Source organism: Hypanus sabinus, chromosome 14, assembly GCF_030144855.1.
Source record: "Hypanus sabinus isolate sHypSab1 chromosome 14, sHypSab1.hap1, whole genome shotgun sequence".
Taxonomy (NCBI): Eukaryota; Metazoa; Chordata; class Chondrichthyes; order Myliobatiformes; family Dasyatidae; genus Hypanus; species Hypanus sabinus.
In genome coordinates, this window is record NC_082719.1 from 102548342 (window position 1) to 102569643 (window position 21302).

The 21302-nt window shown below is 42.6% G+C and overlaps 1 protein-coding gene across 1 annotated transcript in view; it reads right to left on the reverse strand.

Annotated features, from left to right (window-relative positions):
* Window positions 1-21302, reverse strand: part of me2 (malic enzyme 2, NAD(+)-dependent, mitochondrial) — a 97453-nt gene that overhangs the window by 74303 nt on the left and 1848 nt on the right. The window contains exon 2 of the mRNA XM_059989726.1: window positions 1179-1301. Within this exon, the coding sequence (XP_059845709.1) occupies window positions 1179-1286 (108 nt within the window). The 5' untranslated portion in view covers window positions 1287-1301. The remainder of the gene's footprint in view (window positions 1-1178; window positions 1302-21302) is intronic.

Below are 21302 nucleotides of genomic sequence, written 5' to 3' on the forward strand. Positions count from 1 at the left end.
CACTTCCACCCACTAATCCGTGCCTCTACACCAACCATGACTACTTTACCATTTCCTATCAAGTCACCTCTGTACAGACACTCCTGTACAGAGAATTACTTTATTTAGAACATAGAACATAGAAATCTACAGCACATTACAGGCCCTATGACCCACAGTGTTGTGCCAACCGTGTAACCTACTCTAGAAATTTCCCTGGCACTTAGCCCTTTATTTTTGTAAGCTCATGTACCTATCTAAGAGGCTCCTATTGTATCCACGTCCACCACCGCTGCCGGTAGTGCATTCCATGCGTCCACCACTCTCTGTGTGAATAACTTACCCCTGACATCCCTTCAGTACCTATTTCCAAGCATATTAAAACTATGCCCCCCCCCTTGTGTTAGCCACTTCATCCCTGAGAAAAGGCCTCTGGCTATCATCACATAATACGCCCTCATCATCTTATACAATTCTATCAGGTCACCTCTCATCCTCCATCGCTCCAAGGAGAAAAGGCCAAGTACACTCAACCTATTCTCATAAAGGTACGACCTCCAATACAGGTAACATCCTTGGAAATCTCCTCTGCACTTCTCTGTAGTATTCACATCCTTCTTGTAGTGAAGTGACCAGAACTGAACACACTAATTTATCTAGAAAAATGAACACCTCTGAAACATTTCATGAATTTAATCTGTTGCTATTTAAACTCTGCAATATGCACAAAGGGACAAATTGCATGTTTAGTATCTTGAATTTGAAATGTAAAACATGAGCCAAATTTATTGTGCAAACTTCCTCCTTTTGCAAATATAAATTTAAACCCCAAAATTTAACTACTTTCCCCTCTTGGTTAAAATAATCACTTCATTGAGAGACCTCTTTCATAACCTCTGCACCTTCAATTTAGCATCAATTTGCATTCCTGCCTAATCTCCACAAAAAAATTACAATAAATTATTGGTGCTGTTCAAATTTAGATTGTGTTCAGTGACTATTTTGTTGGAATAAAAACAATACAATGAGAAAACAAAAATAATAGTATTGATTAAAGTACATTGAAGCAGTGCACTTTTCTCTATGAGGTCTGCACTTACTGCTTTGCAGCAAGCAACAAATCCTGTCATTAGACAATATCCTGAAATATTTCAAATAAAGATTATGCCATTCTATGTTAAAGTAGCAGCAAATATTACCTTATTTGTTCTGGGACTGAGCATCAAAGGCCTTCCCTTCTCCTTTGTGTGTACACAACGGTACAAGTATGCACATGGTCTTGCAGCTAATTTAATTCGGGACAACATCTTTCAAGATTGAACCTGCAGGAATTTAAAAAGTATGATCACCATTTTAGTGACTTGTGTATGTTATATTCTACAATTGAAAGAGTTTATGGAGTTGGGTCTTCTAGTAAACTCTATTCACAGAAGGTTCAATATAACATGGCAACAGATTTTTTTAATATGCTGATAGCAAGACTAAGGAGAATATTCATAATGTCATTATGCAATACTTAGCAAGCTTTCAAAGTTGGAATTGTTCTATTTTCCACAACCTACAATTTCTCCATCAATGCATTTGAAGCAAATGCTTTGCTGAGTCTTTTGTAAATGCCACTGTAAAGCAATGTAGGCATTGGTTCAAACTGACCAATCAGAAACAGGTTTACCATCACAGATAATATATAGTGAAATTATAAACACAAGAAATTCTGTAGGTGCTGGAAATCTGGAGCACCCCCCCCCCTCCAACAAGCATACAAAGTACTGAGGGAACTCAGTAAGTCAGGCAGTATCTATGCCACAGCAGTACACAAGTCCACACGATGTAGGGGCCCAATTAGGCCATTTGGTCCATTGCAACTGCTACGCCATTTCATCATGGCTGATCTAACTTTTCCTCTGAGCCCCAATCTCCTGCCTTCTCCCTGTTTCCCTTCATGCCCTGACCAATCAAGGATCTATCAACCTCTGCCTTAAATATACAGAAAGACTTGGCCTCCACAGCTGCCTGTGACAAAGAATTCCACAGAATCACCACTTTCTGGTGAAAGAAATTCTTCCTCATCTCTGTTCTCAAAGGACAGTTCTCTATTCTGAGGCTGTGTCATCTGGTCCTAGACTCTCCCACCATACAAAACATCCCCTCCACATCCACTCTGTCAAGGCCTTTCATCATTCGATAGGTTGGTACTGAAGTCTGTACCAGAAAACCAGGTATCACCCGCAGAGGGCTATTTCAAGGTGAAGACACAATCTCAAATGAGTTGGAGGAGACATTGGATGTACAACAACTCTGGCAGGGTTTGCAAAACATTATTTCTTACAAAGTGAAACCCAATAGCATAAATGTCAGCGATGCTTCACTACCGATGAACTCTTCATGCCTGCTTTGAGAATATAACTACACCTCGGCCTTGACCCTGCCTCCTGGACTTCATGTCTGATAATTTGCAGGTGATAAGAGTGAGTTCCCTCACCTCTGCCCTTTTCACTCTCAACACAGGAGCCCCCCAGGGCTGTGTCCTAAGCCCCCTCCTTAACTCTCTGTATACCCGTGACTGTGTCGCCCCTCACAGTTCCAATCTGCTAAGTAAATTTGCAAATGATACATTGACTGACTTTATCGCAAATAATATCGAGGCAGCCTACAGAGGAGAAGTCATCACCCTGATACAGTGGTGTCAAGGAAACCTCTCCCACAATGTCACAAAAACAAAGGAGCTGGTTGTGGATTACAGGAGAAATGGAGACAGGCTCGCCCCTATTGACATCAATGGATCTGGGGTTGAGAGGGTGAACAGTTTCAGCTTCCTTGGTCTACACATCACCGAGCACCTCACATGGTCTGTACATACCAGTTGTGTGGTGAAAAAAGCACAACAGCACCTCTTTCACCTTAAACGGTTGAAGAAGTTTGGCACGAGTCCCCAAAGCTGAAGGACTTTCTACAGGGGCACAACTGAGAGCATCCTGACTGGCTGCATCACTGCCTGGTATGGGATCTGTGCTTCCCTCAATCACAGGGCTCTGCAGAGAGTGGTGCGATCTGTAGGTGTGATCTTCCCACATTTACAGTAACAAATATGTAAAAAGGGCCTGAAGGATCATTGGGGACAAACTGTTCTAGCTGCTACCATCCAGGAAACGGTACCACAGCATTAAAGCAAGGACAAACTGGCTCCAGAACAGCTACTTCCACCAGGCCATCAAAGTGATTAATTCATGCTGACACAATTGTATTTCTAAGCTATATTTGACTGTTCTGTTGTATATTTTACTGTACATAATATTTATTAAAAATTACTATAATTGGCACATTCAGACACAGACATAATATAAAGATGTTTACTCCTCACAATATGTAAAGGATATAAGAAATAAAGTCAGTTCAATTCAATTGAAAATTTGGCAGAATGGTGTCTTAACAACAACCTCTCACTTAATGTCAACAAGACCAAGCAACTGATTATAGATTTCAGGAAGGGGAAAACAGAGGTCCATGAGCTAGTCCTCATAGGAGGATCAGATGTGGAGAGGGTTTGCAAAGTTAAATTCCTGGGTACCACTATTTCAGAGGACCTGTCCTAGAACCAGCAGCTAAATGCAGTTGCAAAGAAAGCACGGCAGTGCCTCTACTTTCTCAGGAGTCTGCGGAGATTTGGCGTTGCATCTAAAATTTCCATATATGTAGTAGAGAGTGTATTGACAGCTGCATCATGGCCAGGTATGGAAACAGAATCTCTAAAAGATGGTGGATTCAGCCCAGAACATCACGGGAAAAGCTCTCCCAACCACTGAGCACATCTACATGAAACACTGTCGTAGGAAAGCAGCATCCATCATCAGAGAGCCCCACCACCAGGTCATGCTCTCTTCTTGCTGCTACCATCAGGAAAAAAGGTATAAGAGCCTCAGGACTCACACTACCAGGTTCAAAAACAGGTTCAACCCCACAACCATCAGGCTCTTGGAAAAAAAAGAGGATAACTACACTCACGTCCTCATAATTGAAACATTCTCATAATCTATGATCTCACCACTGCTTTTTACAATGTATGTCAATGATTTGGACTACAGTATTAATGGATTTGTGGCTAAATTTGCTGATGATACAAAGATAGGTGGAGGAGTGAGTAGTGTTGAGGAAACAGAGAGCCTGCATTGAGACTTTGATAGTTTAGGGGAATGGGCAAAGAAGTGGCAAATGAAATACAATGTTGGAAAGTGTTTGATCATCACTTAGGTGGAAGAAATAAATGGGCAGACTATTATTTAGATGGGGAGAGAATTCAAAATGCAGAGATGCAAAGGGACTTGGGAGTCCTTGAGCAAGATACCCAAAAGGTTAATCTCCAAGTTGAGTTGGTTGTGAAAGAACACAAATGCAATGCTGGAATTCATTTCTACAAGTATAGAATGTAAGAACAGGGATGTGATGTTGAGGCTCTATAAGGCACTCATGAGTCAGACTTGACAGGCCGAATGGCTTCTGCTCCTATATCTTATGGTCTTTTCCATTTTAAAAACTCTCCTGCACAGGTTTCCTGTTACTGTTGGACAACCACCACTAGCTGGTGTTTTATTTATTTATTTATGATATATTTCTATGTAATATTGACAACTGCTTTTCCACTCTGTTAGAATAAGCAGCAATGGGAGACTGAGGCCATCTCAGAGCAAGTGGGCTGAATGTCTTACTTTCACACTGTTTAACCATGACTACAAAAGTATTAAAAACACCATTTTATGGATCTTTGATTCGTGGTCTAATGAGTGGGAGACAATTTTCTTATCTCCACTTACAAATCAGGTGCTCACAACCTCTGTTGTGCAATATAAAAGAACAAAATGTTCTTGTTATGAATAGCTGCATGCATCATTTGAGTATGATATCTATACTTGTGTATCTTTGCAGTTTTGTTCATGTGCAGTGGAATGAAATGAAAGAGAAAACAATTAAAAACAAGAGAATAATGTGAGTTTTGAAGAAGGGGTGACTTAAATAAAACTAAGCTAATTGAACCCCGGAACTGAATAACAGCTCTCCTATTGTAACTCTGATCACAACCACTAATATCACCGATTTGCTTAACAGTCTGTTCAAAGCTGATTTCGATTCATTTGGAAACATACAGTGAAATATGTTTTCATTGACGACAAGCACAACCCAAGGATGGGCTGGGGGCAGCCCATAAATGCCACTACACATTCCACTGCCAACACAGCATGCTCACCATGCTTGGCAAAACAACAGAACACAGCAAGCAACAAAACACCAGAAAAACAAGCCACCATCATCCTCACCACCCACCTAATACAGTCTTCCAAACCCATTATAAGCTTGAGCCTCCAGCAGATTTGGCCAGCAAGCTGTAACAGATTATTCACAATCCTGTTGTTATTTTTTGAACCTCATTTATTCCATTACCATGACAAAGTTCAAAGTAAAGTTATTATCAAAGTATATGTATACTGGCTGGTGGTGCAGTGGTATCCGCACTAGACTTCAAGGCATATGGTCCTGAGTTCAAACCCAGCTGGGTCCCAACCTGGGCAGTAGCAGTATCTACTGTACTTCCGCATCTTGCCATGGAAACCCTATGGACCCTTTGGTCCATGAGGTCACCAAGAGTCGGACTCGACTTAACGACTGAACAACAAACATACAGGTCACCGTATACAACCCTGGGGTGGATTTTCTTGAGGGCATTCACAGTAACTGCAGAAACACAGTAACATCAATGAAAGACTGCACTTATCAAGACAGACACACAACCAATGTGAAAAAGAGCACAGGCCGTTGTCCCCCACACCATCACCCATTAGCTCTGGGGATCTCCCATCTACTGCCACCAACCTCATAGTTCCCACACCCCCCACTTCTACCTCCTACCAATGCCCCCCCATCACTCCCCACCTCCTTTTCCCTCTCTCATCTCATCTCATTGCCTACCCATCACGTCCTTCTGGTGCTCCTCCCCCCTTTTCTTTCTTCCATGGTCTTCTGTCCTCTATTACATTCCCTCCTCCAGATCTATATCTCTTTCACCAATCAACTTCCCAGCTCTTTACTTCACCCTTCTTCTTCTTGGCTTCACCTATCACCTTGTGCTTCTCCCTCCCCTCCTCCCCCCACCTTTCAACTCTACTCATCTTTTATTCTCCAGCCTTGCTGAAGGGTTTTGGACTGAAATAACGCCTGTATTTTTTTTCCATAGATGCCACCTAGCTTGATGAGTTCCTCCAGCATTTTGTGTCTGTTGCTTGGATTTCCAACGTCTGTGAATTTTCTCTTGCTTGCCTTAGGTTGTGGAACCAGTTCAGTGTTGGGGTGAGTGAAACCAAGTCAAGTTTATTTTAACTGTATACATGTATATAACCCATATAACGTATATAGAAATGAGACAATGTTTCTCTGAAATTAAGTGAAGTTATTCCCTCCAGTACAGGAGCCTGACGGTTGAGGGATATTAACTGTTCCTGAACTTGGTGGTGTGAGACCAAAGGAATTCCTTCCTATTGATAGTAGCGAGAAGAGAGCATGGCCTGGATGATGGAAGTATCTAATGATGGATGCTGCTTTCCTGTGAAAATGTTCCTTGTAGATGTGCTCAGTGGTGAGAGGTCTTTACCTGTGATGCACTGGGTTGTACCCACTACTTTTCGTAGGCTTTTCCATTGTAGAGCCACCACACAGTAACAGAAATTTGTTAAGTTTTAGATGACATACTGAATCTTCACAAACTTCTAAGGAAGTAGAGGCACCGTCGTGCATTCTTTGTAATGGCACTTATGTGGTAGACTCAGGACAGATCCTCTGAAATGGTATGACCCATCCACTTCTGATCCCCTGATGAGGACCAGGTCATGGACCTCCTCCTGCAAACAACAATCAGGTTTTGCTGACATTGAGTGAGAGATTGTTGTGGCAAAATTTAGACAGACTCTTAATCTCCCTCCTATATGCTGATTTGACACTACCTATGACTCAACCAACAGTGATGTCATCAGCAAACTTAAATATAGCTTTGGAGATGCATTTAGCCTCAAGTCATGAATATAAAGTGAGTAGAGCAGGGGTCTAAGTACAAAGCTCTGTGCTAATGGTGACTGTGGAGATGCTGTTGCCAATTCAAACTGACTGGGATCTGCAAGTGAGGAAATCGAGGATCCAGTTGCATAAGGAGATATTAAGGACCAGGTCTTGGAGCTTATTGATTAGTTTTGAGGGGATGATGGTATTAAATGCCGAGCTGTAGTTAACAAAGAGTATCCTGATGTATGCATCTCTGCTGTCCAAATGTTCCAGGATTGAGTGAAGAGCGAATGAGATGACATCTGCTGTGGATGTTTTGTGATGGTAGGCAAATTAGAGCAGATCCAGGTCACTACTCAGGCACGAGTTGATATGCTTCAAGGCACTTCATCACTGTGGATGTATGCTGAAAGTTACTCCAGATCCCATGTAGTACCAAAAATATCTAAGATAGCTTGTATACATAGATTGATTGTATGTTCACAAAGTGATACTAGGCACAGTGTATGTATATAAGGGACTACAAATAAATAATAAAGTAGTGGTGGTTAGGAGTGTGGAGGGTTAGTGGGTGGAGGTGTTAATCACTATTACAACTTGGGGAAAGTAACCATTTTTTGAGTCTGGTGGTCCTGATGTCGAACAAACAACCCATGAATAGGTTGGGTGGGATCCATCATGATGTTCACCCATCTCCACTCCAACTGCCCTGTTTTTTAATTCTTCAAAGTCATGCAAAATCAATTTTTTTGAGGATTTAGAATGGAAATACTTCTTGTGAACTTCAAAAGTTTGTAAATTTTTTATAAAGCAGGCAAGGGCTATATTCAGTGAGTTTTCACACCTTCTTGAAGAATCTAATGCCATAACAATGGAGACACTGGGGCTCTGTGCACATTTCTGTCTCAAAATGAAGACTGATACAGAATCGTGATTTTGACTCGAACCATTCCTTGCATTGTAAAAAAGGAAATGTGCACACACAGGCTTATGGCAAGGTCTTTGCCAATAATAATTGCCAACAATACAGAGTCACAACTTGTTAAAGCATAAATCAAAAAGAGAACACACATAAAATGTTGGAGGAACTCAGCAGGTCAGGCACCATTTATGGAAATGAATAAACAGGTGACATTTCAGGCTGAGACCCTTCACCAGGACTAGAAAGGAAGGGGGAAGACGCCACAACTAAAAGATGGGGGAGGGGAAGGAATATAGCTAGAAGATGATAGATGAAGTCAGGTGGGTGGAAAAGGTAAAGGGCTGGAGAATAAGGAATCTGATAGGAGAGGAGATGAACCATAGGAGAAAGGGAAGGAGGAGAGGTATCAGGGGAGGTGAGAAAAGATCAGAAACCAGAGTAGGGAATAGAAGAAAAGAGAACAAGGGATGGAATATTTTTCCCCAGAAGGAGAAATCTATATTCATGCCTTCAGGTTAGAGGCTACCCAAACAAAATATAAGGTGTTCCTCCCCCACCGCAATGGTGGCCCCTTCTTGGCACAGGGCAAGGTCATGGATCAATATTTCAGAACTGAAAGGGAGTGGAAATTAAAATGTTTGGCCATCAGGAATTTTTGCTTTTGATGGATGGAGCAGAGGTGCTTGATGAAGTGGTCCCTCAATTTACGATGGGTCTCAGCAATGCAAGAGGCAATATCGGGAGCACTGGACACAATAGATGAACAGAGCAGATTTGCAAGTGAAGTATTGCCTCATCTGGAAGGACTGTCTTGGGTCCTGAATGGAGGTGAGGGAGGAGGTGAATGGGCAGTTGAAGCACTAAGGCCACTTGGAGGGATAAGTGCCGGGACTAAGATTTGTGGGGAGGGACGAATGGACAAGGAAATCACAGAGGCAGCAATCCCTGCAAAAAGCGGAGAGGGGGAAGGTAAAGATACATGTAGTGGTAGGATCCTGTAAGAGATGGTAGAAGTTGTGCACCGTAAGACATAGGAGCAGAAGTAGGCCATTCAACCCATCAAGTCTGCTCCACCATTCCATCATGGCTGATCCCGGATCCCACTCAACCCCTTACACCTGCCTTCTCGCCATATCCTTTGATGCTCTGACCGATCATCTTCCACCTTAGATATACCCATGGACTTGGCCTCCACTGCAGTCTGTGGCACAGCATTCCACAGATTCACTACTCTCTGCCCAAAAACATTACTCCATATCTCCGTTCTAAAAGGTCACACCTTAACTTTGAGGCTGTGCCCTCTAGTTCTGGATACCCCCATCAGAGGAGTATTGAAGTCCCCATTATAATTGTGTCATTACCCTTATTACATGCCTTTTCCAGATCCATTTCTTGGCAAGTCACCCCACATCTTGGCTACTGTTTGGAGGCCTATATATGATTCCCATAATGGTTTTATTACCCTTGCAGTTTCTTAACTCCACCCACAAAGATTTAACATTCTCTGACCCTCTGTCACCGCTTTCTAAAGATGCAATTCCATCGCTTACCAATAGAGCCACACCATCACCTATGCATTCCTGACTGTCCTTTAAAGTTAAGCTCCCAACTATGGCCTTCTTTCAGCCACGACTCAGTGACACCCGCAACATCATACGGACCAATCTCTAATTGAGTCACGAGTTTGTCCACCTTATTCCGAATGCTATGTAAAATTTAAATACATTCAGTCCTGCATTCTTCGCCCTTTTGAATTTTGCCTCTGTGGTACAATTTAACTCTTTGCTCTGTCTGCATTTGTATCCAATCATTGGCTAGTCCTTTCTTACATCATTGTTACACCCATCATCTACTTGCAAACCTGCTGGCTCATCCTCAGCTCTATCATACTGATTCCAATCCCCCTGTCATATTAGTTTAAACCACTCCCAACAGCTCTAACAAACTTGTCCACAAGAATGGATGATGATGTGTTAGATGTGGAAGCTCATGGATTGGTAAGTAAGGACAAGAGGAATTCTTATCACTATAAAGACAGTAGGGAGATGGGTGAGCACAGATGTTCAGGACACGGGGAGATTCTAGTGAGGCCAGCAATAACAGCAGAGGAAGGGAAATTGAGGATATCTCTAACGCCCCGGAAAGGAAAGTTGCATCCAGGGAACAGATGTGGCAGAGACAAAGGAACTGAGAAAAGAGAATGATATTTTTATAGGAGATGGGTTGGCAAGAAGAATAGTCAAGATAACTGTGGGAATCAGTATATTTATAAAAGATGTTGTTTGACAGTTTGTCTCCAGAGATGGACACAGAGATTGGGAAAGAGAAGGAAGGTGTCAGAAATGGACAAATGCATTTAAGGGCAGGGAAGAAGTTAGGGGCAAAGTTAATGAAATTGTTGGGCTCTGCATGGATGCATGAAGCAGCTCCAAAGCAGTTGTCAATGCAGCGGAGGAAGAGTTGGGCAGCATTACCGAGAAAGGCTTGGAACATGGACTGTTGTATGCAGCCAATGAAGAGGCAGGCATAATTGGGGCTCCTGAGGGTGCCCATGGCTACCGAGTCTGGAAAAAGTGGGAGAAGGCAAAGGAAAAAAAACTGTTGAGGGTGAGGACCATTTCTGCCAGACAGAGGAGGATGGTGGTGGCAGAGAACAGGCTGGATCTTTTCTTGAGAAAGAAATGGAAAGCTTTGAGGCCTTCTTAATGGGGGTTACACATTTAAAGGGACTGAACATCAATGGTGAAGATGCGGGCATGAGAAGCACCGCAAATGTAGATGGGAAAGGACTGAGCCAAGGGGTTTAGGTATGAGTTCACGAGTTCGGTGGGGCAAAATAAGCCTACTTGGACAGTCAGCATTGCTGAAAAGAGAAAATAAAAGAGAATAGCTAATGCTTGAAGACTGTTATAAGAGGGCACAGTAGCATAGAGGTTACTGCGACGCTATTACAGCTTGGGGTGGAGGTCAGAGTTCAATCCTAGAGTCATCAGTAAGGAGTCTATACTTCCTCCCCATGGGAGGCGTGGGTTTCCTCCCACAGTCCAAAGATAAACTAGTAAGTAGGTTAATAAGTCATAGTAAATTGTCCTGTTATTAGGCTTAAATCAGTGGTTGCTGTTGGCCCAGCTCGTTGGACCGGAAGGGCCTGTTCCTATGTGGGTAGGTAGGTGGGTGGGTGGGTGTATGGCTAGTCAACTAAGTAAGTAAACAAATGTTACTTTTAATAGCCGTAACTGCAGATAACAATTAAGGGTATAAAATGAGCCTTATCTTTCCACTTTCTTTAATGGAGAAAGAAATGTCTGTGTGTTACTTTGTTTAACACCTAGCGGCACCACCACAGACCTTGAAAAACAAGAGTCAGGGTCCACTGGCATGGCATGCAAGGCCCTTCACATATTCTTGCTGATTTCCTCCAGCATTTTGTGGTTTAATAATTGGTATTTGCTCAAAATTGTTTAATGTTGTTTCTAGTACACAAATATAAAGGAGAACACCTTTTGGGGCAGGTGTGACCTGCACAAAAGGGACGGGTTGCACTTGAATCCCAGGGGAACCAATATCCTGGTGGGGAGGTTTTGCTAAGGCTACTGAGGAGAGCTTAAACTAGAATTGTTGGGGGGTGGGAACCAAACTGAAGAGACTGGAGAAGAGGCAGTTGGTTACAAATAGAGAAAGCTAGGAGACAGCATGTGGAAGAGGCGGTTGGTTCACAAATAGAGAAAGCTAGGAGACGGTGTGTGAGGGAGGATAGGCAAGTGATAGAGAAGGGACACGCTCAGATGGATGGTTTGAGATGTGTCGATTTTAACGCAAGGAGTATTGTGAACATAACGGAAAAGCTTAGAGTATGGATCAGTACTTGGAGATATGATGTGGTGGCCATTACAGAGACTTGGATGGTGCAGAGGCAGGAATAGATACTTCAAGTGCCAGGCTTTAGATGTTTCAGAAAGGACAGGGAGGGAGGCAAAAGAGGTGCAGGCGTGGCACTGTTGATCGGAAATAGTGTCATGGCTGCAGAAAAGGTGGATGTCATGGAGGGATTGTCTACAGAGTTTCTGTGGATGGAGGTTAGGAACAGCAAGGGATCAATAACTTTACTGGGTGTTTTTTATAGGCCGTCTAATATGCCAGGGATATCGAGGAACAGATAGGGAAACAGATCCTGGAAAGGTGTAATAATAACAGAGTTGTCATGATGGGATACTTTAATTTCCCAAATATCGACTGGAATCTCTGTAAAGCAAGGGGTTTAGATGGGGTGGAGTTTGTTAGGTGTGTTCAGGAAGGTTTCTTGACACAATATGTAGATAAGCCTAAAAGAGGAGAGACTGTACTTGATTTGGTATTGGGAAATGAACCTGGTTAGGTGTCAGATCTCTTAGTGGGAGAGCATTTTGGAGATTGTGATTATAATTCTATCTCCTTTACGATAGCGTTGGAGAGCGATAGGAACAGACAAGTTAGAAAAGCGTTTTACTGGAGTAAGGGGAATAATGAGGCTATCAGGCAGGAAATTGGAAGTTTAAATTGGGAACAGATGTTCTCAGGGAAAGGTAGGAAGAAATGTGGCAAATGTTCAGGAGATATTTGTGTGGAGTTCTGCACAGGTACATTCCAATGAGACAGGGAAGTTATGGTAGGGTACAGGAACCGTGGTGTACAAAGGCTGTAATAAATGTAGTCAAGAAGAAAAGAAAAGCTTACAAAAGGTTCAGAGAGCTAGGTAATGTTAGAGATCCAGAAGATTATAAGGCTAATAGGAAGGAGCTTAAGGAGGAAATTAGGAGAGCCCAAAGGGGCCATGAGAAGGCCTTGGCGGGCAGGATTAAGGAAAACCTTAAGGCATTCTACAAGTATGTGAAGAGCAAGAGGATAAGACGTGAAAGAATAGGACCTATCAAGTGTGACAGTGGGAAACTGTGTATGGAATTGGAGGAAATAGCAGAGGTATTTAATGAACGTTTTACTTCAGTATTCACTATGGAAAAGGATCTTGGTGATTGTAGAGATGACTTGCAGCAAACTGAAAAGCTTGAGCATGTAGATATTAAGAAAAAGGATGTGCTGGAGCTTTTGGAAAGCATCAAGTTGGATAATTTGCCAGAACCGGATGAAATGTACCCCAGGCTACTGTGGGAGGCGAGGGAGGAGATTGCGGAGCCTCTGGCGATGATCTTGGCATCATCAATGGGGATGGGAGAGGTTCCGGAGGATTGGAGGGTTGCAGATCAAGTCAAGTCACTTTTTATTGTAATTTCAACCATAACTGCTGATACAGTACACAGTAAAAATGAGACAATGTTTTTCAGAACCATGGCACTACATGAAACAATACAACTGAACTATTGAACTAAAAGACAACACAGACAAAAAAAAAACACTAGACTACAGACCTACGCAGGACTGCATAATGTGCACAAAACAGTGCAGGCATTACAATAAATAATAAACAAGACAATAGGCACAGTAGAGGGCAGTAAGTTGGTGTCTGTTCAGACTCCTGGGTATTGAAGAGTCTGATGGCTTGGGGGAAGAAACTGCTACATAGTCTGGTCGTGAGAGCTCGAATGCTTCGGTGCCTTTTCCCAAATGGCAGGAGGGAGAAGAGTTTGTATGAGTGGTGCATGGGGTCCTTCACGATGCTGTTTGCTTTGCGGATACAGCGTGTGGTGCAAATGTCTTTAATGGCAGGAAGAGAGACCCTGATGTTCTTCTCAGCTGACCTCACTATCCGTTGCAGGGTCTTGCAATCCGAGATGGTGCAATTTCCAAACCAGGCAGTGATGCAGCTGCTCAGGATGCTCTCAATACAACCTCTGTAGAACGTGATGAGGTTGTTGTTCCTTTATTCAAGAAAGGGAGTAGAGATAGCCCAGGAAATTATTCAGCAGTGAGTCTTACTTCAATGGTTGGTAAGCTGATGGAGAAGATCCTGAGAGGCAGGATTTATGAACATTTAGAGAGATATAGTATGATTAGGAATAGTCAGCATGGATTTGTCAAGGGCAGGTCATGCCTTATGAACCTGATTGAATTTTCTGAGGATGTAACTAAACACATTGATGAAGGTAGAGCAGTAGATGTAGTGTATATGGATTTCAGCAAGGCATTTGATAAGGTACTCCTTGCAAGGCTTATTGAGAAAGTAAGGAGGCATGGGATCCAAGGGAACATTGTTTTGTGGATCCAGATCCAGCTTGCCCACAGAAGGCAAAGAAGGGTTGTAGACGGGTCATATACTGTATGGAGGTCGGTGACCAGTGGTATGCCTCAGGGATCTGTTCTGGGACCCTTACTCTTTGTGATTTTTATAAATGACCTGGATGAGGAAGTGGAGGGATGGGGTAGTAAATTTGCTGACGACACAAAGATTGGAGGTGTTGTGGATTGTGTGGAGGGCTGTCAGAGGTTACAGTGGGACATTGATAGGATGCAAAACTGGGCTGAGAAGCGGCAGTTGGAGTTCAACCCAGATAAGTGTGAGGTGGTTCATTTTGGTAGGTCAAATACAATGGCAGAATATAGTATTAATGGTAAGACTCTTGGCAGTGTGGAGGATCAGAGGGATCTTGGGGTCCGAGTCCATAGGATGCTCAAAGCAGCTGCGCAGGTTGACTTTGTGATTAAGAAGGCCCATCGGTGTATTGGCCTTCATCAAATGTGGAATTGAATTTAGGAGCCGAGAGGTAATGTTGCAGGTCCCTGGTCAGACCCCACATGGAGTACTGTGCTCAGTTCTGGTCACCTCACTACAGGAAGGATGTGGAAGCCACAGAAAGGGTGCAGAGGAGATTTACAAGGATGTTGCCTGGACTGGGGAGCATGCATTATGATAATAGGTTGAGTGAACTCGGCCTTTTCTCCTAGGAGCGACGAAGGATGAGGGGTGACCTGACAGAGGTGTATAAGATGATGAGAGGCATTGATCATGTGGATTGTCAGAGGCTTTTTCCAAAGGCTGAAGAGGACACAGGTTTAAGGTGTTGGGGAGTAGATACAGAGGAGATGGCAGGGGCAAGTTTTTTTTTTAAAAAGCAGAGAGTGGTGAGTGCATGGAATGGACTGCTGGCAACGGTGGTGGAGGTGGATACGTTAGGGTCTTTTAAGAGACATTTGGATAGGAGTTTAGAAAAATAGAGGGCTATGGGTAAGCCTAGTACTTTCTAAGGTAGGGACATGTTCAGCACAACTTTGTGGGCCGAAGGGTCTGTATTGTGATGTAGGTTTTCTATGTTTCTAAAATAATTGTGACTCCAGATCTGATGCAAGCAAAAAAAAACAAGATAGAGAATCGAATAATAATAAATAAATAAGACATACAAGTCTATCTGTCAATGTATATAGATACACAAGTCCCAGAAGTGACGATAGGCACAGGAGTCTGTACACAAGTTGACATTGATAGGAAATGATAAAGTAGTGGGGGTTGGGTGCATACAGGCATGGATTAGTGGGAGGAAGTGTTGATCAGTCTTACAGCTTGGGAAAAAATAACTGTTTTTGAGTCTGGTGATCCTGGTGTGAACACTGCCTTCTCTGATGGAAGCAGGACTTCCAGTAAGGTGGTGGCATGCTCAGACACAGCGGCTTCTACAAAGCCAACAAAGTGTTTTTCGACTGGTAACATGGAATGCTGCAAATCCGATTCACTGGTTTACTGGTGAATGACGGGAGTTGCATGCCCTCGGTCATAGGAAGGACTTGGCCTCAAACCGCTGTCGCCTGTTTACAGTGCTCGGGACAGAGGCATTGGAGTTGGTACCAGAGGATTTGCTTTTGCCCTCCTGTGTGTGCTTGGCAGAAGACAACCCCTACTGTGTTCAACTGCAGACTGCTGCAGCATTCATGGACTCGGGGCCTTGCAGTATATTTTTGTGTGTGACTATTTTACTGATAACTTATTTGTACCATATGTGCCTTGTGTTCCGTATGAGTGTTGACACTGAGTTTTTGCATTTTGGCCCCAGAGCAACAGTGTTTCATTTGGTTGTATTCATGGGTATTCCTGTATGGTTATATGACAACTAAACTTAAAACAGATTTCAAAACCAAACCAATTTAACTAATAAAAGATATTTCTTCTTTTTGTATTTGCACAGCTTGTTGTCCTCTGCATTCTGGTTGAACGTCCTGGTTGGTTGGTCGTTCACTGATTCAGTAATGGTTGTTATTCTGTAGTATGCCCACAAAAAATGAATCTCTGGGTTGCATATGATGACATACATGTACTTGGATCACAAAATGTAATTTGATCTTTGAAATATGAATATTTTGGAAAAACTAATTATCTGGTGCAATAGTGAATGAATGAAAACAAATCCAAATTTGCACATATTCAGTCCAAACATGGCTTACCCGCTCGTATTTTCAATTGCATCAATTTTGCTGATATGTCACAAAAAAAACTGTTGGTGTTTTATAAATTGCATAATTTTATAACTGATGACCAAGCCCCACTGCAAACTGTGAAAGATCATTTCTGCATTTCTGAGTTCAACTTTGAAAGCAAAACTGGCTGAGGTGCAGTTTCATATTTACAACAGCACAGAAATAATGACACAACAAAAATCAGAGATCCTTATTCCGTGTGCATTATAATTATTTTAAATGTAATAAAACTCCAACTATAGAAACCTACCCTATATGCTCATCCACTAAATAAGTAAAATTAGTGAGTGCTAATTAGACTGAGTTCCATTGTCTTAGGGGTAAAATCAACACAGTAACAATGTATTTTTAGGAACGCCACTTTTCACAGGGTACAAAGACCCCTTATTGCCTCAGAAGGTCAAAGGAAATTTCCATGACACATTCTGGAAGATCAGTCACCCTAACAAATTCTAATTCTTCAAAACAACAAAGTTCAAGGCAAATTTATTATCAAAGTACATATATGTCTCCAAGGTTACTTTTCTTGTAGGTATTCACAGTAAATATAAAGAAACAAAATGATAATAAATAAACAATGAATATCGAGAGCATGATGAAGAGTCTTTGAAAGTGAGTCCATAGGTTGAGTGAACAGTTCAGTGATGTTGAGTGAAGTTCTCCCCTCTCTTCAAGAGCTTGACAGTTAAGGGGTATTAACTGTTCCTGAATATGTACAACAATGAACATTTGAGTAGATTTCATACTGCTGTTTATGGAAGCTTGTGGTATTGGTTGGCTGCTGTATTTCCTACAATACTCCCATCAGTCCATAAGACATAGACTTTAGCTTTGTGACTTACTTTTGTACACTGATGATCACCAATTTACCAACATTGAGCAGATAAAACAATATTAGTCTGCCAAAGGGATAGACATTGCCAATGTGTTAACTTTGGTGTAACAGAGGGATGTAGACTCTTTCAGTTCCATAAGGGGTACAACTCTCCCCACAAAGGAAAACATCTTAGAAAGGCAGTGCCTTAACAAAGCAGCATCCAGCATTAAGGACCATCGCCATCCACAAGATGCCCTCTTCTCATTACTACCATTGGGAAGGAGGTAAAGGAGCTTAAAGACCCACACTAAATGTTTGCTTCAATTGTTTGCATAATTTGTAATGTTTTTTCTTACTCTTGTGCATCGAGTGTTGGTCTTTTATTTTTTTCAAATTGGGTTCTTACTTTGTGGCTACCTTTGAGCAAGCAAATCTCAAGGCTATACAATTTATACATTCTTTGACAATAAATGTACTTGAATCAGTAAGTCAGGAACAGCTTCTTCCCCTCTACCATCAGATTTCTGAATAGCCCATAAACTCATGAACACTACTTTGTTATTCTTCTTTTGCCCCATTTATTTTCAACTTATAGTAACTTTAATGACCCAAAACAAAAGAATTTTTCAACATATGACAGTAATAATAAACCTGATTCTGATCCATGCTGATCACAGAATCTTCCCTACTCATTCTAGTCACCAGCATTCAGCCTATAACCTTCCAAAGCCTTCCTCTCTGGTACCAATCCAAATTCTTCTAAAATGTTAGATAGAACATAGTGCACAGTACAGGGCCTTCAGCCATGACATTGTGTCAATATTTTGACCTACTCCAAGAACAATCTAATCCTACAAAAAGTAATGGGTATGGAAACCCAGTCATCACGGGTAAAGCCCTCTCCATGAAAGCCCTCTCCCTCTCACACATCTACATGAAACGCTATCGCAGGAAAGCAGCATCCATCCTCAGGGAGTCCCACTATCCAGACCATGTTCTCTTCTCACTGCTGCCATCAGGAAGCTGGTACAGGAGCCTCAGGACTCACACCACCAGATTCAGGAACAGGCATTTCTCAACCATCAGGCTCTAAAACCAAAGGAAATAACATCACTCAACTTCGCTTACCCTGTTACTGAAATATTCCCACAACCCATGGACTCACTTTCAAGGACTCTTCATCTCATGTTCTCAATATTTATTGCTTATTTATTTATTTTTGTATTCGTAGTTTGTCGTCTTTTGCAGTCTGATTGAATGCCAAATCTAGGCAGTCTTTCATTGATTCTTTTATGGTATTATTATTGAGTATGCCCACTAGAAAATGAATCGCAGGGTTGCATATGGTGACATATATGAAATTTGATAATAAATTTACTTTGAACCCTCCTCTCCTACATAACGATCCATTTTTCTGTCACATGTGTCAATTAAGAGTCCCTTAAATGTCCCTAATATGAACAGAAGCAAATCTGCAGATGCTGGAAATCCAAAACAACACACACAAAATGCTGAGGGAACTCAGCAGGTTAGGCACCATCTATGGAAATGAATAAATAGTCGACTTTTCGACTGAGTCTTGAAGACATTTCAGCCTGAAATGTCGACTGTCAATTGGTTTCCATAAATGCTGCCTGATCTGCTGAGTTCCTCCAGCAATGTGTGTGTATTCTTAATGTATGTACCTCTACCACCAGAGCGCATTCCACACAGCCACCACTCAACTACCTCTGACATCCAACTTATACTTTCCTCTAATCACCTTAAAATTATGTCCCTTGTGCCTTAGGAAAATGCCTCTAGCTTATTCACTTAATTCATGGCTCTTATCATCTTGTACAGCTCTATCAAGTCACCTCTCATCCTAGCTTGCTCAGTCTATCCTCAGAAGACATGCTCTCTAATCCAGGGCAACATCCTGGCAAATCTCCTCTGCACCCTCTCTAAAACTTCCACATCCTTCCTATAATGAGGAGACCAGAATTGAACACAATATTCCAAGGTTTGTTTAACCCATTTTATAGAACTGCAACATTACCTCATGGTTCTTGAACTCAATCCCCTGATTTACGAAGGGCAACAGACCATACACTTGTTAACTACCCTTTCAAGTGAAGTGTGTATCAAGCTTCAAATTCCTTGACGTCCACATTTCCGATGATCTCACCTGGTCCCTGAATTCCTCCATCCTGATCAAAAAGGCGCAACAGTGCCTTTATTTCCTGTGGAGCATCAAGAAAGCTCACCTCTGTCCCAGGATACTGACGGACTTTTACCGCTGTACCATTAAGAGCATACTCACCAACTACATCTCAGTGTGGTATGGCAATTGTCCCGCATCGGACCGCAAAGCACTCCAGCAGGTGGTGAAAACTATCTGTGGATTATCGACACCCAATTGCCCACCATTGAGAATATTTATCATAAACACTGCCTGGGCAGGGCGAAAAGCATTATCAAGGATGCATCTCACCTTACCATGGACCTTTTACTCTCCTCCCATCCGGTAGGTGCTTCAGGAGCCTCCACTCCCACACCAGCAGGCTCAGGAAGAGTTCTGAGGCTGTGACCCTGCTGAACCTCACATCACGGTGCTATGCGATATTGCACCCATATTGTACTGTCTCAGTACTTCTATATTTGTATGCTGTAGCACTTACTTTTTATTCACAGTTATTTTGTAAATAACACTTCTTTTGCACTTCTGGTTAGATGCTAATTACATTTCATTGGCTTTGCATCTGTACTTGACACAATGACAATACAGTTGAATCTAATCAAACTTGTTCGGCAACTGAGGGATCTATGGACACAGACCGTAAGATCCCTTTGTTCCTCCACACCGCTGAGAATCCTGCCTTTAATCCTGCATTCTGCCTTCAAATTTGACCTTCCAAAGTGAATCACTTCACACTTTCCTGGGTTGAACTGCATCTGCCACTTCTCAGCCCAGCTCCCATTGCAACCTATGACAACCTCCTATATTATAATTGTATTCAACTCAACCACTCTCTCTGGCTGCTCATTCCAGATAATCACTAGCCCGGGGGTCGGCAACCCGCGGCTCCGGAGCCACATGTGGCTCTTTTACGTCTGTGCTGCGGCTCCCTGTTGCTTTGGGAAATAATTGGTTGTGGCGACCCTTTTCCTGGCACATCCGAACCGACTCACAATTAGATAGCCTACGGGGGTTTGCGAGCACAGAGCTTTGGAGCCTCTGCGCCATGGGGGGGGGGGCAGGTTGAGGGAGGCTTAAAAGTGAGGCTGAAGATTTTGAATAAAGTTTTTTCCTTCGACTGCAGTTACCGACTCCGTGTCGTAATTTTAGCGCTGCGTGTAGCACACCGCTACATGGTCAGTATTTAATTAAAATGTATTTTATGTTAGTTTGTTAGTTTTTGAAATGTAAATCTAAATTTGAAGATTATGGTGATCTTGTACAATCTAAATAAGACGTTGTGGCGACCCATTTCCTGACACATCCGAACCGGCTCACAATTAGCCAGCGTTCAGGCTAAGGGAGATAGCCTACGGGGGTTTGTGAGTACGTGTCTTTTGCAGCATCCGCGCCCATGGGGGGCGGGTTGAGGGAGGCTTAAAAGCAAGGCTGTTTAGTTCGAATAAAGCTATCTTTGACTGCAGTTTACTGACTGCGTGTAGCACACCGCTACAACGTGTTTTTATCGCTGGCTGTCCAGAGGGGAGGTGCTGAAACGCTTTGTCGCGTGTCTGGAAGAAGTGAAAACTTTCCTGGGCAGCAAAGGGCTCAACTTTCCTGAGCTGGAACAGCCAGAGTGGCTGGAAAAGCTACACTTCATGGTAGACATGACAGCGCACCTGAACACGCTAAACACAGCTCTTCAATGGGGTAAGGACGTACAGCCCTGCACATGTTGGAGGATGTTTTGGCATTCGAGCGCAAGTTGACGTTGCTTGCCAGAGATTTACAGAAAGGCACATTGTCTCACTTCCCCAATTTGAGAGAGTTCAAACAAGGTCACGACATGATAAATTCGGGGTATTTACATTCTGCAATCATCGCAATGCAAACATCGTTTGGGAAACGCTTCTGTGAGTTCAGAGAGGAAAAAAACACATTATCCTTCCCGGTCACTCCCCTAAGCATCGATCCATCCCTACTGAATA